This window comes from Vulpes vulpes, chromosome 12 (assembly GCF_048418805.1).
Source record: "Vulpes vulpes isolate BD-2025 chromosome 12, VulVul3, whole genome shotgun sequence".
Taxonomy (NCBI): Eukaryota; Metazoa; Chordata; class Mammalia; order Carnivora; family Canidae; genus Vulpes; species Vulpes vulpes.
Window position 1 is genome coordinate 5,792,307 of NC_132791.1, and position 13,705 is coordinate 5,806,011.

Genomic DNA, 13,705 nt, shown 5'->3' on the forward strand with positions numbered 1-13,705 from the left:
GTGCGCCTGGGCGTGCCGGAGGGGAGCGCCCCTCTGGAGGCTCCACGCCGAGCCTGGAGCGTTTAGCATTTCAGCGGCAAAAAAGTTGGGTCCCCCCGACCCCCCGTGCCGCGCCCCCCCACGACTGTGAATTAGCTTCTAGGCGGCTAATTGCTCCCAAGCGCTGCTGAGGCTGAGGCTGAGGCTGAGGCTGAGGCTCGGGGCGCGGCCCGGGAGCGGGGAGGCGGGGGGGGGGGGCGCCCCGGAGCTCCTCCCCGCACCCCCCATCACTTTCACCCCTTTCTTCCCCGGGGCTGGACTGTTTCACCCCGTCTCCAGGCAACCGCCAGGCGCGAGGCGGGACGTCATTTCCTGAAGAGCCCGCGGGGGGGGAGGGGGCGGCCGAGGGGGAGGGGCGGGGCGGGGGCGGGGCCAGGCCGGGGCCGAGGCGACGGCGGCGGCGTCGGAACTCGCTGCAACACCGGCCCCGGGCGGCTCGACAGTTCGCGAAGTCCCGGCTCCGCCTGCGCCCCGGCGGCGCGGGGAGGGCGCGGGGAGGGCGCGGGGAGGGCGCGGGGGGCGCGCGGGGAGGGCGCGCGGGGGTCCCCGGGCCGCCGCAGCCCGGACATGCCCCGCAGCCCCGGGCGGGCGGCTGCGGCGGCTGCAGCGGCTGCGGCTCGGGGGGCTCCGGCCAGGGCGCCGCGCACCGCGCCTGGGGGCTTCGGGCCCGGCCGGGGGGTGCCCGCGCGCCGCGTCCCGACTCCCGCCGCCCCGGCGCCCTCCGCGATGTAGCTGCCGCCTCCCTCCGCCACCTCCGGGCTCTAGCCGGGGCCCGTGCTCCCTCCGCGTCCGCCTCCGCGTCCGCGTCCGCGTCGCCCGGCTGCAGCCCTCGGCCTCCGGGACGCGGTTCCCGCCCGCCCCGCCCGGGGCGGCTGCCTCTGTTTCCCCGCGGAGCCTGCGCCCGTCTCGGCGCCCGCGCCCCGGCTCCCCCGCGTGCGCCCGGCCCCGGCGGGGACATGCAGGCGCAGCTGGACGGCCTGTCGGGGAGCTCGTCCTCCAGCGGCTCGCTGGGGGCGGGGGCGGGGGCGGGGGGCGGCGCGGGGCTGCGGCTGCTGTCGGCCAACGTGCGGCAGCTGCACCGGGCGCTGCTGGCGCTGCTGAGCGAGGCGGAGCGCGAGCAGCTCACGCACTGCCTCAACGCCTACCACGCGCGCCGCAACGTGTTCGACCTGGTGCGCACCCTGCGCGTGCTGCTGGACAGCCCGGGCAAGCGGCGCCTGCTGCCGCTGCTGCGCCTGGTCATCCCGCGCGCCGACCAGCTGCTCTTCGACCAGTACACGGCCGAGGGGCTCTACCTGCCCGCCGCCGCCTGCCGCCCGCCGGCCTGGGGCGGCCCCGACGGCGCGGGGCCCGGGGACGTGCGCCTGGTGAGCCTGCGGCGCGCCAGGGCGCACGAGGGCCTGGGCTTCAGCATCCGCGGGGGCGCGGAGCACGGCGTGGGCATCTACGTGTCGCTGGTGGAGCCGGGCTCCCTGGCCGAGAAGGAGGGGCTGCGGGTCGGGGACCAGATCCTGCGCGTCAACGACAAGTCCCTGGCCCGGGTGACCCACGCCGAGGCGGTCAAGGTGAGGCTGCGCGGGGGGCGGGGGGCGGTCCACCTGGCCTTCCTGGGCCGCGTCTCTCTGTCTTTATTTTATTATTTTTTTTAAATGCTTCTTTAAGACAGGAACGTCTAGTTTTGTTTGGTTTCGGCAAATAGATGCCCGGCACTGCGGTGCGGACGCGGTGATGGGGGGGAAAGGGCGTGGACCCGCTTCCGTGGGGGGCATAAAGGCCGCCAGTGTGGGGGGGACGTAATCAAATACTCAGACAAATGTAGCGTGCAAAGGCACAGGGATTCTCATGAGCATTTAAAGAAAAACAGGTAAGGTCCCCTTCTTGCATATCTTAGTGATCAGCGGGTGTCTCCGCTTGTGCTGTGTGCTCGTCTCCTCCTTTGGTGGGGTTCATGCCCCTGAAAGAGACAAAGTTTTGTTATAGCACTGCCCGGCCGAGGAGGCTGCCCCCAACCTGGCTCTGCTGTTTGCATGTCCCAGGCGGTGTGTCCTGGGACCAGACACGTTTCCTCTCCAAGACCCCTGGGTCTTCCGCTTGGAAAATGGGGCAGCCGGCTGGGCCCAGTGTCCCTAACCTTGTTGGAAAGGAGGCCCCCGCCCGAACGTCAGGAATAAATCTTCCACCCCCTTGAGAACGGTTGCACTTTTTGTGTCTGTTAATTGAGAAAAATAACCCCCTGACAGCGGTCTCCTAGGGATTTAATCAAGCTGTTTAAAGTAGATTGGAGTTTGCTAATCTCACGCCTAGGGCTGTTGGCAACCAGTTGGAGTGTGAGATGGGTAGAGCGTGGTGTACATGGGGACTCAAGGATCCCTTCCTTGGGGGTGTTTGCACACCCACACCTACAGGCCACCTTCGCCTTTGCTCACCTTTGTACAGGAAGTAAAGGGTTTTGGGGGAAAAAACGGTGACATACTCAGCTCGTGCAGGGAAAATGCTTCCTAGGGGCTTAGGGCGTCCTGTGACCCAGCTTCTCACTACCAACGCCTTTTTCCCTGCCTTGGGTCCTCCTCGGTGCAGGTGGTCAGGACACCGGCTGAGGGCCCGCGGGCTGCTGGGAAGTGGCCAGGCTGCAGAGGTCCAGGGCTACTTCCTGGGCCCCATTAGGTGACCTGTGGTCAGACAGAGGTTCTTGTGCATTTCCATGCGTCTGTCCTCCTCTCTCTCCTCCCCCCGGTATCAATCTTTTCCCCTTATCTGACATTCAGTATGTTTATAAAGAAATAGTCTGTTAGCCTTTGGCCCTAAAAGGTCTAGAGTTCCCAGATGATACATTTATACTCGAGAGATAACTTGGTCCAAATGGTCAGTTATAAACGTGGATTCAATTTTAGTGGCAAACTGACTCGTCACAAGGTGCCAGACGTTCGAAAGGCCTCAGGTAACCCGGACGTTAATAACACAGGCTCACCTGTCGGTTTGCATCCCAGTGTCAGACACATCAAGGGGCCGGAGCTGCCGGGGACCGGAGCTTCAGCTCGGCCCTCCAGGGTGGGTGTCGCTCTGCATGGCGTGTCTGAGCCTCCCTGAGGGAGGGAGGCTCACCTTGCTCCCCCTAACTCTGTGACTCAGGGCGGGCCTTAGCTGGTCTAGTAAAACGTAAACTCTCCATGGTATGGTTTTTGAGCACCCAGAGGAGCAGAACTGCCTTTGGATGGGTGCAGGAGCCCTGGGAGCTGAGCAGTACCCACTTCCCCACGCCCACCATGTCCCCGACTGTCACTTTTCCTACGGAGGGGCCGGCCAGGGCAGGAGGAGCTCCTGCCTCCGGGTGCCCTTCTTCCGGCCACCGCCAGACACAGCCTGCCTGGAACACACCCCTTTGCAACCTACAGAAGCAACAGGCAAAATGAATACTGCTTTGTGTCACCTTAACTGCAGGGGGACAGGAGAACAGACTTTCCGTGGGTGGAATTTAAAACGGAGGAGGCGGGACCTCATCTCTGTGGCCTCTGCGAGCACCTCCGGGTTGCAGGATGGGCAGGCAGTTTCAGGACAGCCTAGAACACCCGGCGCGGTTGACACATCTCCACAAAAGTGAGGGCATTAAGTCCCTTAACCGGGAGCCAAAAGAGGCCCCGGCCTCTCTGCTGGTTACAAACGGCCCTTAACCCGGATTTCTCCACTTCCAGGCCCTGTTTATTGGCTACACTGCTGTCGGGCACCGTGTCAGGGATTTTCTGATAAACTTACATTCCTCTCAACCAAACATCAGACTTGATTCGAGTATCACCGCTTTTTCTGTCTTTTCTGCTCCATGTGCCACATTGCATTTAGCACAAGACACGTTTTCTGTCTTCTTCGGTGTGCTTTTATTTGTTAATTTACTCGTCTGTTTATTTTCTGCCCCAGCCTTATGGAAGTAGAAATAAAAATTGTGTATAGTTAAGGCGTACAGTGTAGTGATTTGCGATACCTGTCCCCCTTCTTTTTTTTTTTTTGATACCTGTCCCTTATACAAGGGTTACCCCAGTCAAGCTAAATTACTCATCACCTCACACAGTTACTTTATTTCTGTGGTTAAGAACACTTGGGATGAACTCTCTTAGCTAATTTCAAGCATACAATACAGAATTATTAATTATAGTCGCCGGGCTGTGCATTGGATCCTCCCCAGCACTTACTCATTTTCTGAGAGTCTTCCCTTTGACCAACATTTTCCTGTTTCCTCCACCCCTGGCCTCTGGTAACCACTGCTCTGCTCTTTGCTTCTGTGGATTATGCTTTTTTTGGGATTCCACATGTAAGTGAGATCGTCCTGCATTTGTTTTTATGTGTCTGGTTTATTTCACTTGGTGTAATGTCCAGGTTCATCCATGCTGTCACAAAGGGCAGAATTTGTTTATTTTTTTTTTGTGGCCAAATAATATTCCACTGCGTGTGCGTGCGTGTGTGCGTGTGCGTGTGCGTGTGCGTGTGTTGTGTGTACCTTCTTTATTCATCTGTCAGTCTCCACTTCGGTTGTTTCTGTTTTGGTTCTTGAGATGTGTTTTCAATCCCGAAACCTTATTCTTCTGCAGATACAAGGAGCTTTCCCGAAGGAAAGCTTTTGTGTGTGTGTGTGTGTGTGTGTGTAATAAAAAGAAAATTAAATTTTAGGAATCAGTGAATTCGTGAATCAGAGAGGGTCACCTCCTCCCAGGGAACAGAAGAGCTTGAACATACAAAGTTTTTCCACTTCTCTCTCTCACAAATCAGGTATCCGTGGTTGCCCAGAGCGGTTCAGCGAGGATTCTGATCCTCTCTCCAGGGGGCTCCCATCCCTCTCTTGAAGGCTATTTGCTAAATCAACAGTGACAGGTCCAGATAAGGCAAGCCATTTACTATTTGCAATTATGTTGAAATGTTTGATTTTTGAAAAATCTATCTTGAATGAACAAGAGCCAATCATAATAATAATAATAATAATAATAATAATAATAGTAGTAGTAGTAGTAGACCTCTCAAAGCTTTTCAGCCAAAAAGGCTTGGTAAGTTAGCCAAGGAGCCCACAGACCAGGGATGCTGCACTGGGCCTCTGCCACACGCTTGCTGTGTAACCTGGGGCCAGTCACCGACCCTCTCCGTGCCCAAGGCCGGATGGGCCAGTGGCTGCCCAGGGTCTCTTCTGGGCTCTGAGAAATCTGTGGTTTGCTCAGTATGTGCTATGCAGAAGGCATCTAGAATATTTAATCTGGTGTTTTCTTGTTCTTTTGGAACCGATTTCCTTTAAGGCAGAGTTAGGAACGCTGGCTAAGGACTGGGCGATGAGGATCTTGGCACGGTTGTGTAGCTTCCTACTAAATCAGGAGATTGACGGGTTGCACCCTGTATGATGAGAGCGTGACTGCCCTCCCTGGGCCCGAGAACACCAACCCTAGAGCCGTTCCGGAGTTCACGAGAAGACGAGCATAGGATCTCTGCCCTGGGAGCCCTCAAAATCCCATTCACTTACCCGCTGGCCCCCCGAGTCCCTAATTCTGCGGGTAGCGGGATGCGGGGTAGCGGGGTGCTGCTGGGATGTGTGTGTGGATGTGTGTGCTTCATCTCGATGAAAATGAAATGGCTTCATTACAATCTCGGCACCCCCCCGGGGGCATCCGAGGGGCATGTTAGACTTTGAAACGTTCCAGAAGTTAAAAACAGCGGCGCTTTCATTTAATCAGAGTTATCACACCCTCCCTCCCTCTGCATGATGACCCGCAAAGAACCTGTCCGTATTAATATAAGTCATTGCATTTAGCCCGGCGCATTCTAAATGACACATTTGTCATTTTCCTGTTGTACATGGTTAGCTGAAGCCATTATAGATTATTACCACTTGCAACTTTGTATCTGAAATGCAGCTTCTCCCACTGGTGTTATTACTGTATTCCAATTTGGAAGCGGCGGGTAATGTGTTCACGGGTACGCAGAGACTTTCCTCTGGCCCTGTCCTCTTTCCTGGGTCCTGGGGGCCTTGCCAGCAGTGACATGCTGAAAGCTCACTATTAATAAGCTCTTCGCTGAATAGATGTTTGCTTGCTCGATCCAGAGCGTGATGCAGTACATTGAGAGGGTCCATTTCTTTAATTTAATCTTATTTATTTATGTGGCCCAAGCTGATACTCGGGGTTTTAGACAATTACAGTGCCCGGGTAGGACACAATCCCTTTTCAACTGGTTGTTTCCTCTTCAAATAAAAAGCAGCATTTTGTCCCCGGCTGGAAGAGAATGCCCTTAGTTTTGTTCTGTTTTTGTTTTTGGTTTTTTGTTTTTGTTTTTTGGTTTTTTTTTTTTAGGAATTGATATTATTATCGTAGAAGATTCCTGCCTCTTGACTTTAAGCTGGACACGAAAGAGATAGAGAATTACCCCAGTGTTAGCTGCTTGTTTTTCTGTCACTTTTCTCTTGCCATAAACCTGGCGTTGTTTATTACCTGCCAGAGATTCATCATTTGGATGGAGCTGCAAAGATAAGTATGATCCTTTAACCCCCGACTAATTGGATTTTGTGTGTGTTGTTGCCTTCCACCTCCGCCACACGGCACACAGCCTGTACGCACCTGTCAAGCGCACGCAGCCCCTCATAGGCCTGTCTGCTCATGCGCCCAGCACCATGTGCATCAGCTCCAGAGTCATAATCCACCCCCCACCGCCACCCCCCCACCCCCCACCCTGCCCTGCAGAGGGCTTTGCACTGAAGCAGGCATCCGTGGGGAGATTAGGCTCCAACTGGCTTTCCAGCAAGGATCTTTCATAGCCTGGAAGGGCAGCGTTTGGTCTCCACTGCTCAGGGACCCCAAACTAGTGCCCAGCAAGGACCGGAGAATTTGATTAGAAGGAATGACATTTAACGGCTGGAGGTGGTTGGAGGTTGAAATACCAGTCTTTCAAAACCGATTCTTTTTCTTCCTTTTTAAATTTTTTTTTTATTTTTTATTAAACCCCCAAGCAAGAATCTGATGTTAACATGCAGCTCACACAGACTTGTAATTGTGCCGCAGGGTGGGGGCTGCTTTTTAAAGATTCCCGTGCTGCAGACATGTCATTTTACTTTTACAGCAGGGCAGGTGGCAAAGGGTGCAGAGAACAGGAGTCAGACCATTTGTTTCCTGTGCTCTCCTGGCGTCAGCTGCGGGAGGCAGCACCATGGGGCCAGTGCACTTGTGTCTGAACTTTGCTTTACTGGAACGCTACCGGGAAGAGAGGAGGCTGGCGTCAGGCTGGCGGCAGTGAGTGAGTGCCTCCCGTGTGCCCGGTGCTTTCTCCTTCCAGGGGAGGCAGGGAGGCCAGGAGGGTCATGGTCCAGGAGGAGACATTTGACTAGCTCGGGGTCACCATTGGGATTAGGAACCAAGTGGGACCCTTCTCCCCTACCTTCCTGCCTGGGACCCAGCAGCGGTTGTTATGCAGCCAGTGTTCTGGAAGACGCCGCCGCCAGGCCCCCTGCTGGAAGGCAAGCAGACGTCATACTTTGTGCCTGACATTCAGGAGCCTTTTAGGAACCATCCAAAGACTTCATTTTGTTAAGTGGGGAGTCTGATGCCCATGCATCAAGGGAAGGTGGCATGTGTTAGCCCAGCTTGTCCACGTGGGAACCTTTCATCCATACGAGCTCTGAGCGGCACCCGGCACACAGGCCGGTGGCTGGTCCTCGGAATTCAGAGTACCAGTGCCTCTGCCCTCGGTTAGCCGTGGGGGTGGGGTACGGACCCACCCGTGGCCGCAGGTCACCAAGGGTTTTAAGTGCTGTAACATGCACATGCCTCCACATCGCCGCCACCCTCTCTCCAAAGCAGGCCCCCGCTCCATCCCCTTATCCTGCTGTAATTACCTTCAGCGCGCTTGTCATTGCTAGAAGGACATTTCACCGCGTTTGTGTGTCCTGTGCCTTCCCCAACTACAAATAAGCTCCACGCAAACCAAGATTTGGTCTGCCTTGCTCCCTCACGTGGCCCGGCACCTCCACAGTACCTGGCACACAGTAGGCGCTTTAATAAACATTCGCCGAAGGCATGGAATGAGCTTGCATCCAGTGCGGTGCTGGCGAGTTCAGGACTCCTTGGTTCCTGGGTGTGATGTCTGAAGAAAGGCCACGAGTTGCAAGGCAGGCAGCGGGTGCTGGGGCAGAAAATCGAGGAGCACCAATGGCTCTGATGTGTGCGTCACCATGAAGCTGACATGTGAGCAGATCACATGATATCTCTGGATTCCTCAGTCTTTGGAGCTGTGAACTAGGCATAGCCATTTTCCACTTGCCCCTCCCGGGATGGGTATGGAATCGTATGACTTCATAGGCACAAAGACTGGTAAATAGGAAACTCTATACACTACTTTAGCGAGAGGCCTTTAAAAAAAAACAAAACGAAACAAAACACAACGTGCTCTGTGCCTGGGAAAAGAGCTTTTCCCATCCTCCGTGGCCCAGTCCGCCCTCCAAGACCTCTTCGGTCAGTTCATTTGTTGCTTTGCTCTTAATTTTAAAACCACATTCCCAGAAGTGGGTTATTTCTGCAGCCTGTGTCTGTGACTCCAAAATAGAATCATTTACGCATTCTGAAGCAATCAATGAACCAATTTTGGGTGAGATATATCTTCTGGTGTTTTGTTAAAAAGAAGAAAAAAAAAAAGAGACAAAACCCAGCACTGTTCAGGTTTCAAGAAACCCCTGCACTTCAGGTAAAGGCCACGTTCCTGCTCATCATACGTACGTTTAAAAGCTGCATTATCCTCTATCGAGAAAGCACAAGTGAATTTATTTTTTTCTGCTTTTCCAGTCCCCAACCTCTTTACCTCCTTCCCCGTTGAGAATTTGTGTTCCTTCTGCTAAATTGGCTGTGGTTTTGCTTCAGCTGGCAGCTGGTTTCTTAGTTATTTTTCCTCTCTACCTGAATTTTCGTAATATCAGCATCCTCTCAACTTTGAACGCAGAGCAGATATTTCAGCCTCCCGTAAACAAGTCCCAGGGTGTCTTCCTCACCAGATTCGAAAGCTGCGGGTTACAGGGAAGAACATAGTCAAGTGGCATCTAAAAGGGTGTTTCCAGATACTCTGGAAGTGGTGCGTCAGAAATGTAGCTTGCCCGAGGATGAACAGGCTCCCTAGGGAAGTCTTAGTGACACTGAGGTTTGGGGCGCACCACCTTCCTTTGCTTTCTGCCCCCACCCCCAACATTTATCCACAGACCGGAGAGGTGGACCCACCCTGTCCGCATCCTTAGCTGTTCTGGAGCGTATTTCTAGACGTGCAAGGTCAGCTGATATATTGGACAAACCAGGGAAGAGAGGTCTGTACCCAAGAGGTTAGAGATGGGTTCATCTGACTGTGTTACTTGGCTGTGACCTTGAGCAGCTCCCTTGGCCTCTCTGTGACACAGACCCCCCTCCCCCTTGAACTTGGCTCCTAGCCCTCACAAACAGGTTATTGATGCTGTCACACATCAAAAGTTTGAGAGATAGGGGACCGTGGAGGTCCCACTGCAGGCATTGTAATGAAAAATGTTATTGACTGCATCCTCTTGGCTTTGAAAGTCTTCTGTTGTGCCTGCTTAGTCTAAAAAAAGAAAAAAGGTGCCTTTGGAAGAAAAGAGTGGGGCTCAGGGCCCTCTTGATGCATTGTAGCTGCTTGAATTGCAGAGTCATTTACTAAATGTGGTCAATATTCCCACACAGACAGGGTTTCTTTAAAACTGTAATTGCTCCTATTTGGATTTTGGCATCTGCATCTTTGTTTTACAGCGGTCATAAAGTCCAGCGATTGGATGGAATTGTATGTCCCGACCTCCCTTAGAAATGTGGGGCGGCAGGGCAGGTGCACGGCTCAGAGGCCAGTGTGTGACCGCGTGGCGCCCAGATCAGCTGCCTCCCCGTCCTTGTTCCCCAGCATCCTTCCCTGCTGGGCTCCCCAGGGGCCTTGATGAGAAGGGAGAGAAGGTGGCTGCTTTTCCAGAACCCATTAAAGCAATTAATGCAGGTTGAACGTGGTGAATTTCGACAATATGGCATCTGTACTTTAAAAAAAAGACAAGCCAAAACCTGGAATGTTTTCGAACCACATCTGCAGTGGTGTGTGGGGCTTCATTAGGAGGTTTCTGATTAAGAAAGGAGAAGAAAGTGGTCCAGGTTTCAGGAATTACCCTCCCACACAGGTGGGGAAGCGAGGAAGTCTGGGGAGGGGCTTTCCTTCTGCCATTTCCATCCTGTGGGGGCCCGTGGAGGGGTGGGAGGTGGTGTCCTGCAGCATGTCTGAGCCTGGCATGACCATCATCATCCTTGCTCCATCTCTCCTACCACCTCCTGTCTCTCCTCAGGGGGCCCCAAGCCGATGCCAGGTGTTCCCAGACCCTCTGAAACCCTCTTCTCCCTCCACGAGTTCTTCTGGTCCTGGAGGTTTAAGTCAGGATGTTCAGGTTCCCCACAAATCCCTTCCTCTCTCCTGTGTTGTCTCTGAACAGGGTCTGGGCCTCCCTTTGGCGTCTTCATTTACTTCTTTTTCCATTTCCAGCTCATCCTCAGTATTAGGAATAGCATTTATTTGCCGCGGAAGTCCTGGCTTCTTCCTGACCCCCTTCAGGGCACCTCATCCTCTTGCCCACAAATCGTCGACATCTCCCAAGTTCGTGGCCTTGACCCGCTCTCCTCTCTACGGGCTCCCTGTTGGGGATTGCACCCGGGGGTGTCAGGACCTCCAGGCCCGATCTGTCCCCAGCTCATCCCAGACCACACTCCCCCATTCCCTGCCCTTGGAGGCCGGAGTGCAGCGGCCTCCTGGCTGGCTGGCTGTCTCCCGGCTTGCTCATCTACCCACACGTCCATTCAGCTTCCTGGAGACAGGGCACACTTTCTAGATGTGTCTGGAGCTGCGAAGCCGCCTCCTGAACCTGGTGTTCTGGCTCCCTGTTACCTGCAGACAGTCCTTCTCTCTGGCTGTCCCGAGTGCTGTCCACATGTGACCAGACAGGCAGCGCGCCCTCCCCTGCAAGCCGGCTTTGTCTCTGGGCACCTGTGGACACCGTGGCCCTGTGAGGCCGGCCCCAGTGGCTCGTCCCGCCCACCCTTAGCTGACCCACCTGCGGGAACCCCCGTCTTCTCCCCGCCGCCCTGTCAGCGTAGGGACCTGCCTCACTCGTTGGACAGAGATGATGCATCTCCTAGTGTTTCCTTGAATGGCTCTGCGGCCCATAATAATTTTTATATTGAGGGCTTACGATAATCCAGATGGCGTTCTCTGTACTTTCCAACGTGTTAACTCACTTGGCCCTCGCCACAGCCCAACAGGTTCAAAGTAGGCACCACTTTGATTCCTTCGTTGTACAGGAAATTGCCCAAAGCTTGTCACTTGCCTATCGTCAACAGAGGTGGACGGGGCAGAGCCAGGAATTAAAGCCAGCTTTTGTCGACGTGAGGGGATGTGGTGGTCACTCCGACGCCAGGGCGAGGCGGCCTCCCATCGGGATGCTCAAGCCCAGGCTCTGGAGCCGGGTGCTCTGGGTTCAGAGCCTGGCTCTGCCCCTTTGTGCCTGTGGGGCCTTGAACAAACTCCTTAACCTCTCTGCTTCTGAAATTCCGCTTTGACAAAGTTGTAATGGGAGCAAGAGTCCAAGGACAGGCAAGTCTCTAAGTGCCCTATGCAGTCTCCTTACCCGTAGAGCGCGGACATGAGTGGCACCGGAGGCATCTGTGCCTTTGAACACTTCACAACTGCCCGCTCTGGCCACACCGCCGTGTTGGGGTCTTTTCCTGCCAGGGGGGCTCTTCTGGTATAAAGTGCATAGCACGTGAGATGCTCCCGAGCTTCTGGTACCGAGCGCACGAGTCCGTGCGGTGTCCTAAGCGTGCGCTCACTGCCACCTTCTGCCGGGTGTACAGCCGAGCACCGCGCTGGCCCAGCCACGTGTGGGTAACTGTGCACTTCTTCTCTGAATGTTTTTTTTTTCCTTGTTAAAAACGGTGTTGCAGCCACTGATTAGAAACCCCACGAGTAACCAGACAGCCCGGGCCACAGCCTCACGGCCCCTTCCCGAGTGAGCTCTGTGCATCTTATTGACTAGACTTCAGGTACAGACGCGGCCCTGGGCACGTTTTGCCTTTTTCTCCCCCACCGTCTCCCTCTTATCTCTCTTGCCATGCCCCGACCTTTGTCACGATTTTATTTTGTGCCTCCTCTGTGGAAATTCCCTAAATAGATTAACTGTGACCTCAGCTCACCCCGCACTGGGATAAACCCGTGTAACTTAGGACATCCTCCCGTTGATTGGCGGAGGCTCCGAATCCGTCTGTGCGGCCTGCCACGCGTGGGCGAGGCATGAACGCGGTGTCCCGGGCCTCGTGTGGAAGGTCGTGGTCGTCAGCCCACCGTGGGCTGGACAAAGGAAGGGCCATCGTGTTTGGGAGACCCAAGGAGTAGAAGAGTCCGCCCCGGGCACTGACGATGAGATATGTGTGCGCCGGTGAATTAATGACCCGAGAGCTATGGGTTCAATGTAGAGAACTTGGAAACCCCAGGAAGATATAAAAGGGGAAAAAAAAAACACCCTCTAAATCATCGATAATCTGCTCCGCCCAGAAATAATCACTGTTGACAGCCTAATGGCCATCTCTGCAGTCTCCCATGTGACCATGTGCATAGATTTGTATTGAGGATTTTCTACAAAACTGCCATTCTGAACGCAGTTTTTGAGTCTGACTCTTTTTCTGCTCTAGTACGTGTTTCTAGAACAGGTGTCAAAGCAAAGAGGTGCGTGATTGATTCCATTTCCTCTTGTTGGACAGTTTGGTTTTTTTGAACGTTATCCGTATTGCTGCCGTGGACAATGTGTCCTGGCACATTCATCCGTAAGCTCGGTCTCTAAAAATGCCTTGGGCTGTGTTTCTAGAGGTGGCAGTGGTTCTGGGCATAGGCAGATTTTTAAGGCTTTGGTAACTGTTGCCAGATTGTTCTTGGGGGAAGAGTTTGTTATTTTACAGCCCCCTCCACCAATGTTAGCAGAGGATGAGATGCTTTCATTTTCCCCCAGCCTTGCCAACACTGGATATTACATTTGTTTCCCATTTTTGCTGATCTGATAGGCAAAAAGAAAGTGTTTTGTTTTAATTTGCATGATTTAAAACAGTGAAGTTGAACTCCTTTGCATGTCTATTGTTCGAAAAGCTGTGCATACGTACACTTAATACGTGATAAATAGCGTGTGGCACAATGTTACATACATATTATATTTATTATATAATATATACATTTATTTTATATTTATATTTATTTAATATTTATTCTATTATTATATACTATATATACGTTTATTTATCTTTGGTGTGTAACTTACTGATGTCCGATGCCCGTTTAATCCAAGAGTGTTACATTTCCAGGTCCTCAGACCTATCAGTCTTTTCCTGTAAGAGCTGGTGGTTGGGAGTCGCTGTTAGGTGGTTGCTTCCTCCACCTGGAATTCAGATTCTTCCGGCCGAGGGTGAGTTAAATTGGAGGCACAGAAAGTGATGAGGGACAGGAATGTTAAGTGCCCTTGAGGAGAATACACCCACCCATGTATCTACTCTTGGGCCAAGAGAATGTTGATATATAATCAGATTTTTCTGATGGATGGATGTGCTATGGACATTGGTTCTAGATCACAACTACATTGGAAACCCATCAA

At 53.6% G+C, this 13,705-nt stretch overlaps 1 protein-coding gene across 5 annotated transcripts in view; it reads left to right on the top strand.

Moving 5' to 3' along the window:
- The first annotated feature begins 538 nt into the window (after positions 1-538).
- Positions 539-13,705, top strand: part of WHRN (whirlin) — an 83,667-nt gene continuing 70,500 nt past the window's right edge. For 4 of the 5 annotated variants that reach the window (XM_072727552.1, XM_072727553.1, XM_072727555.1 and 1 more), the window contains exon 1: positions 879-1,604. In XM_072727552.1, coding sequence (XP_072583653.1) covers positions 996-1,604 — 609 coding nt within the window. In that variant the 5' untranslated portion in view covers positions 879-995. Of the gene's footprint in view, positions 1,605-13,705 lie in introns of all 5 variants that reach the window. The other variant, XM_072727554.1, reaches the window with a different exon arrangement.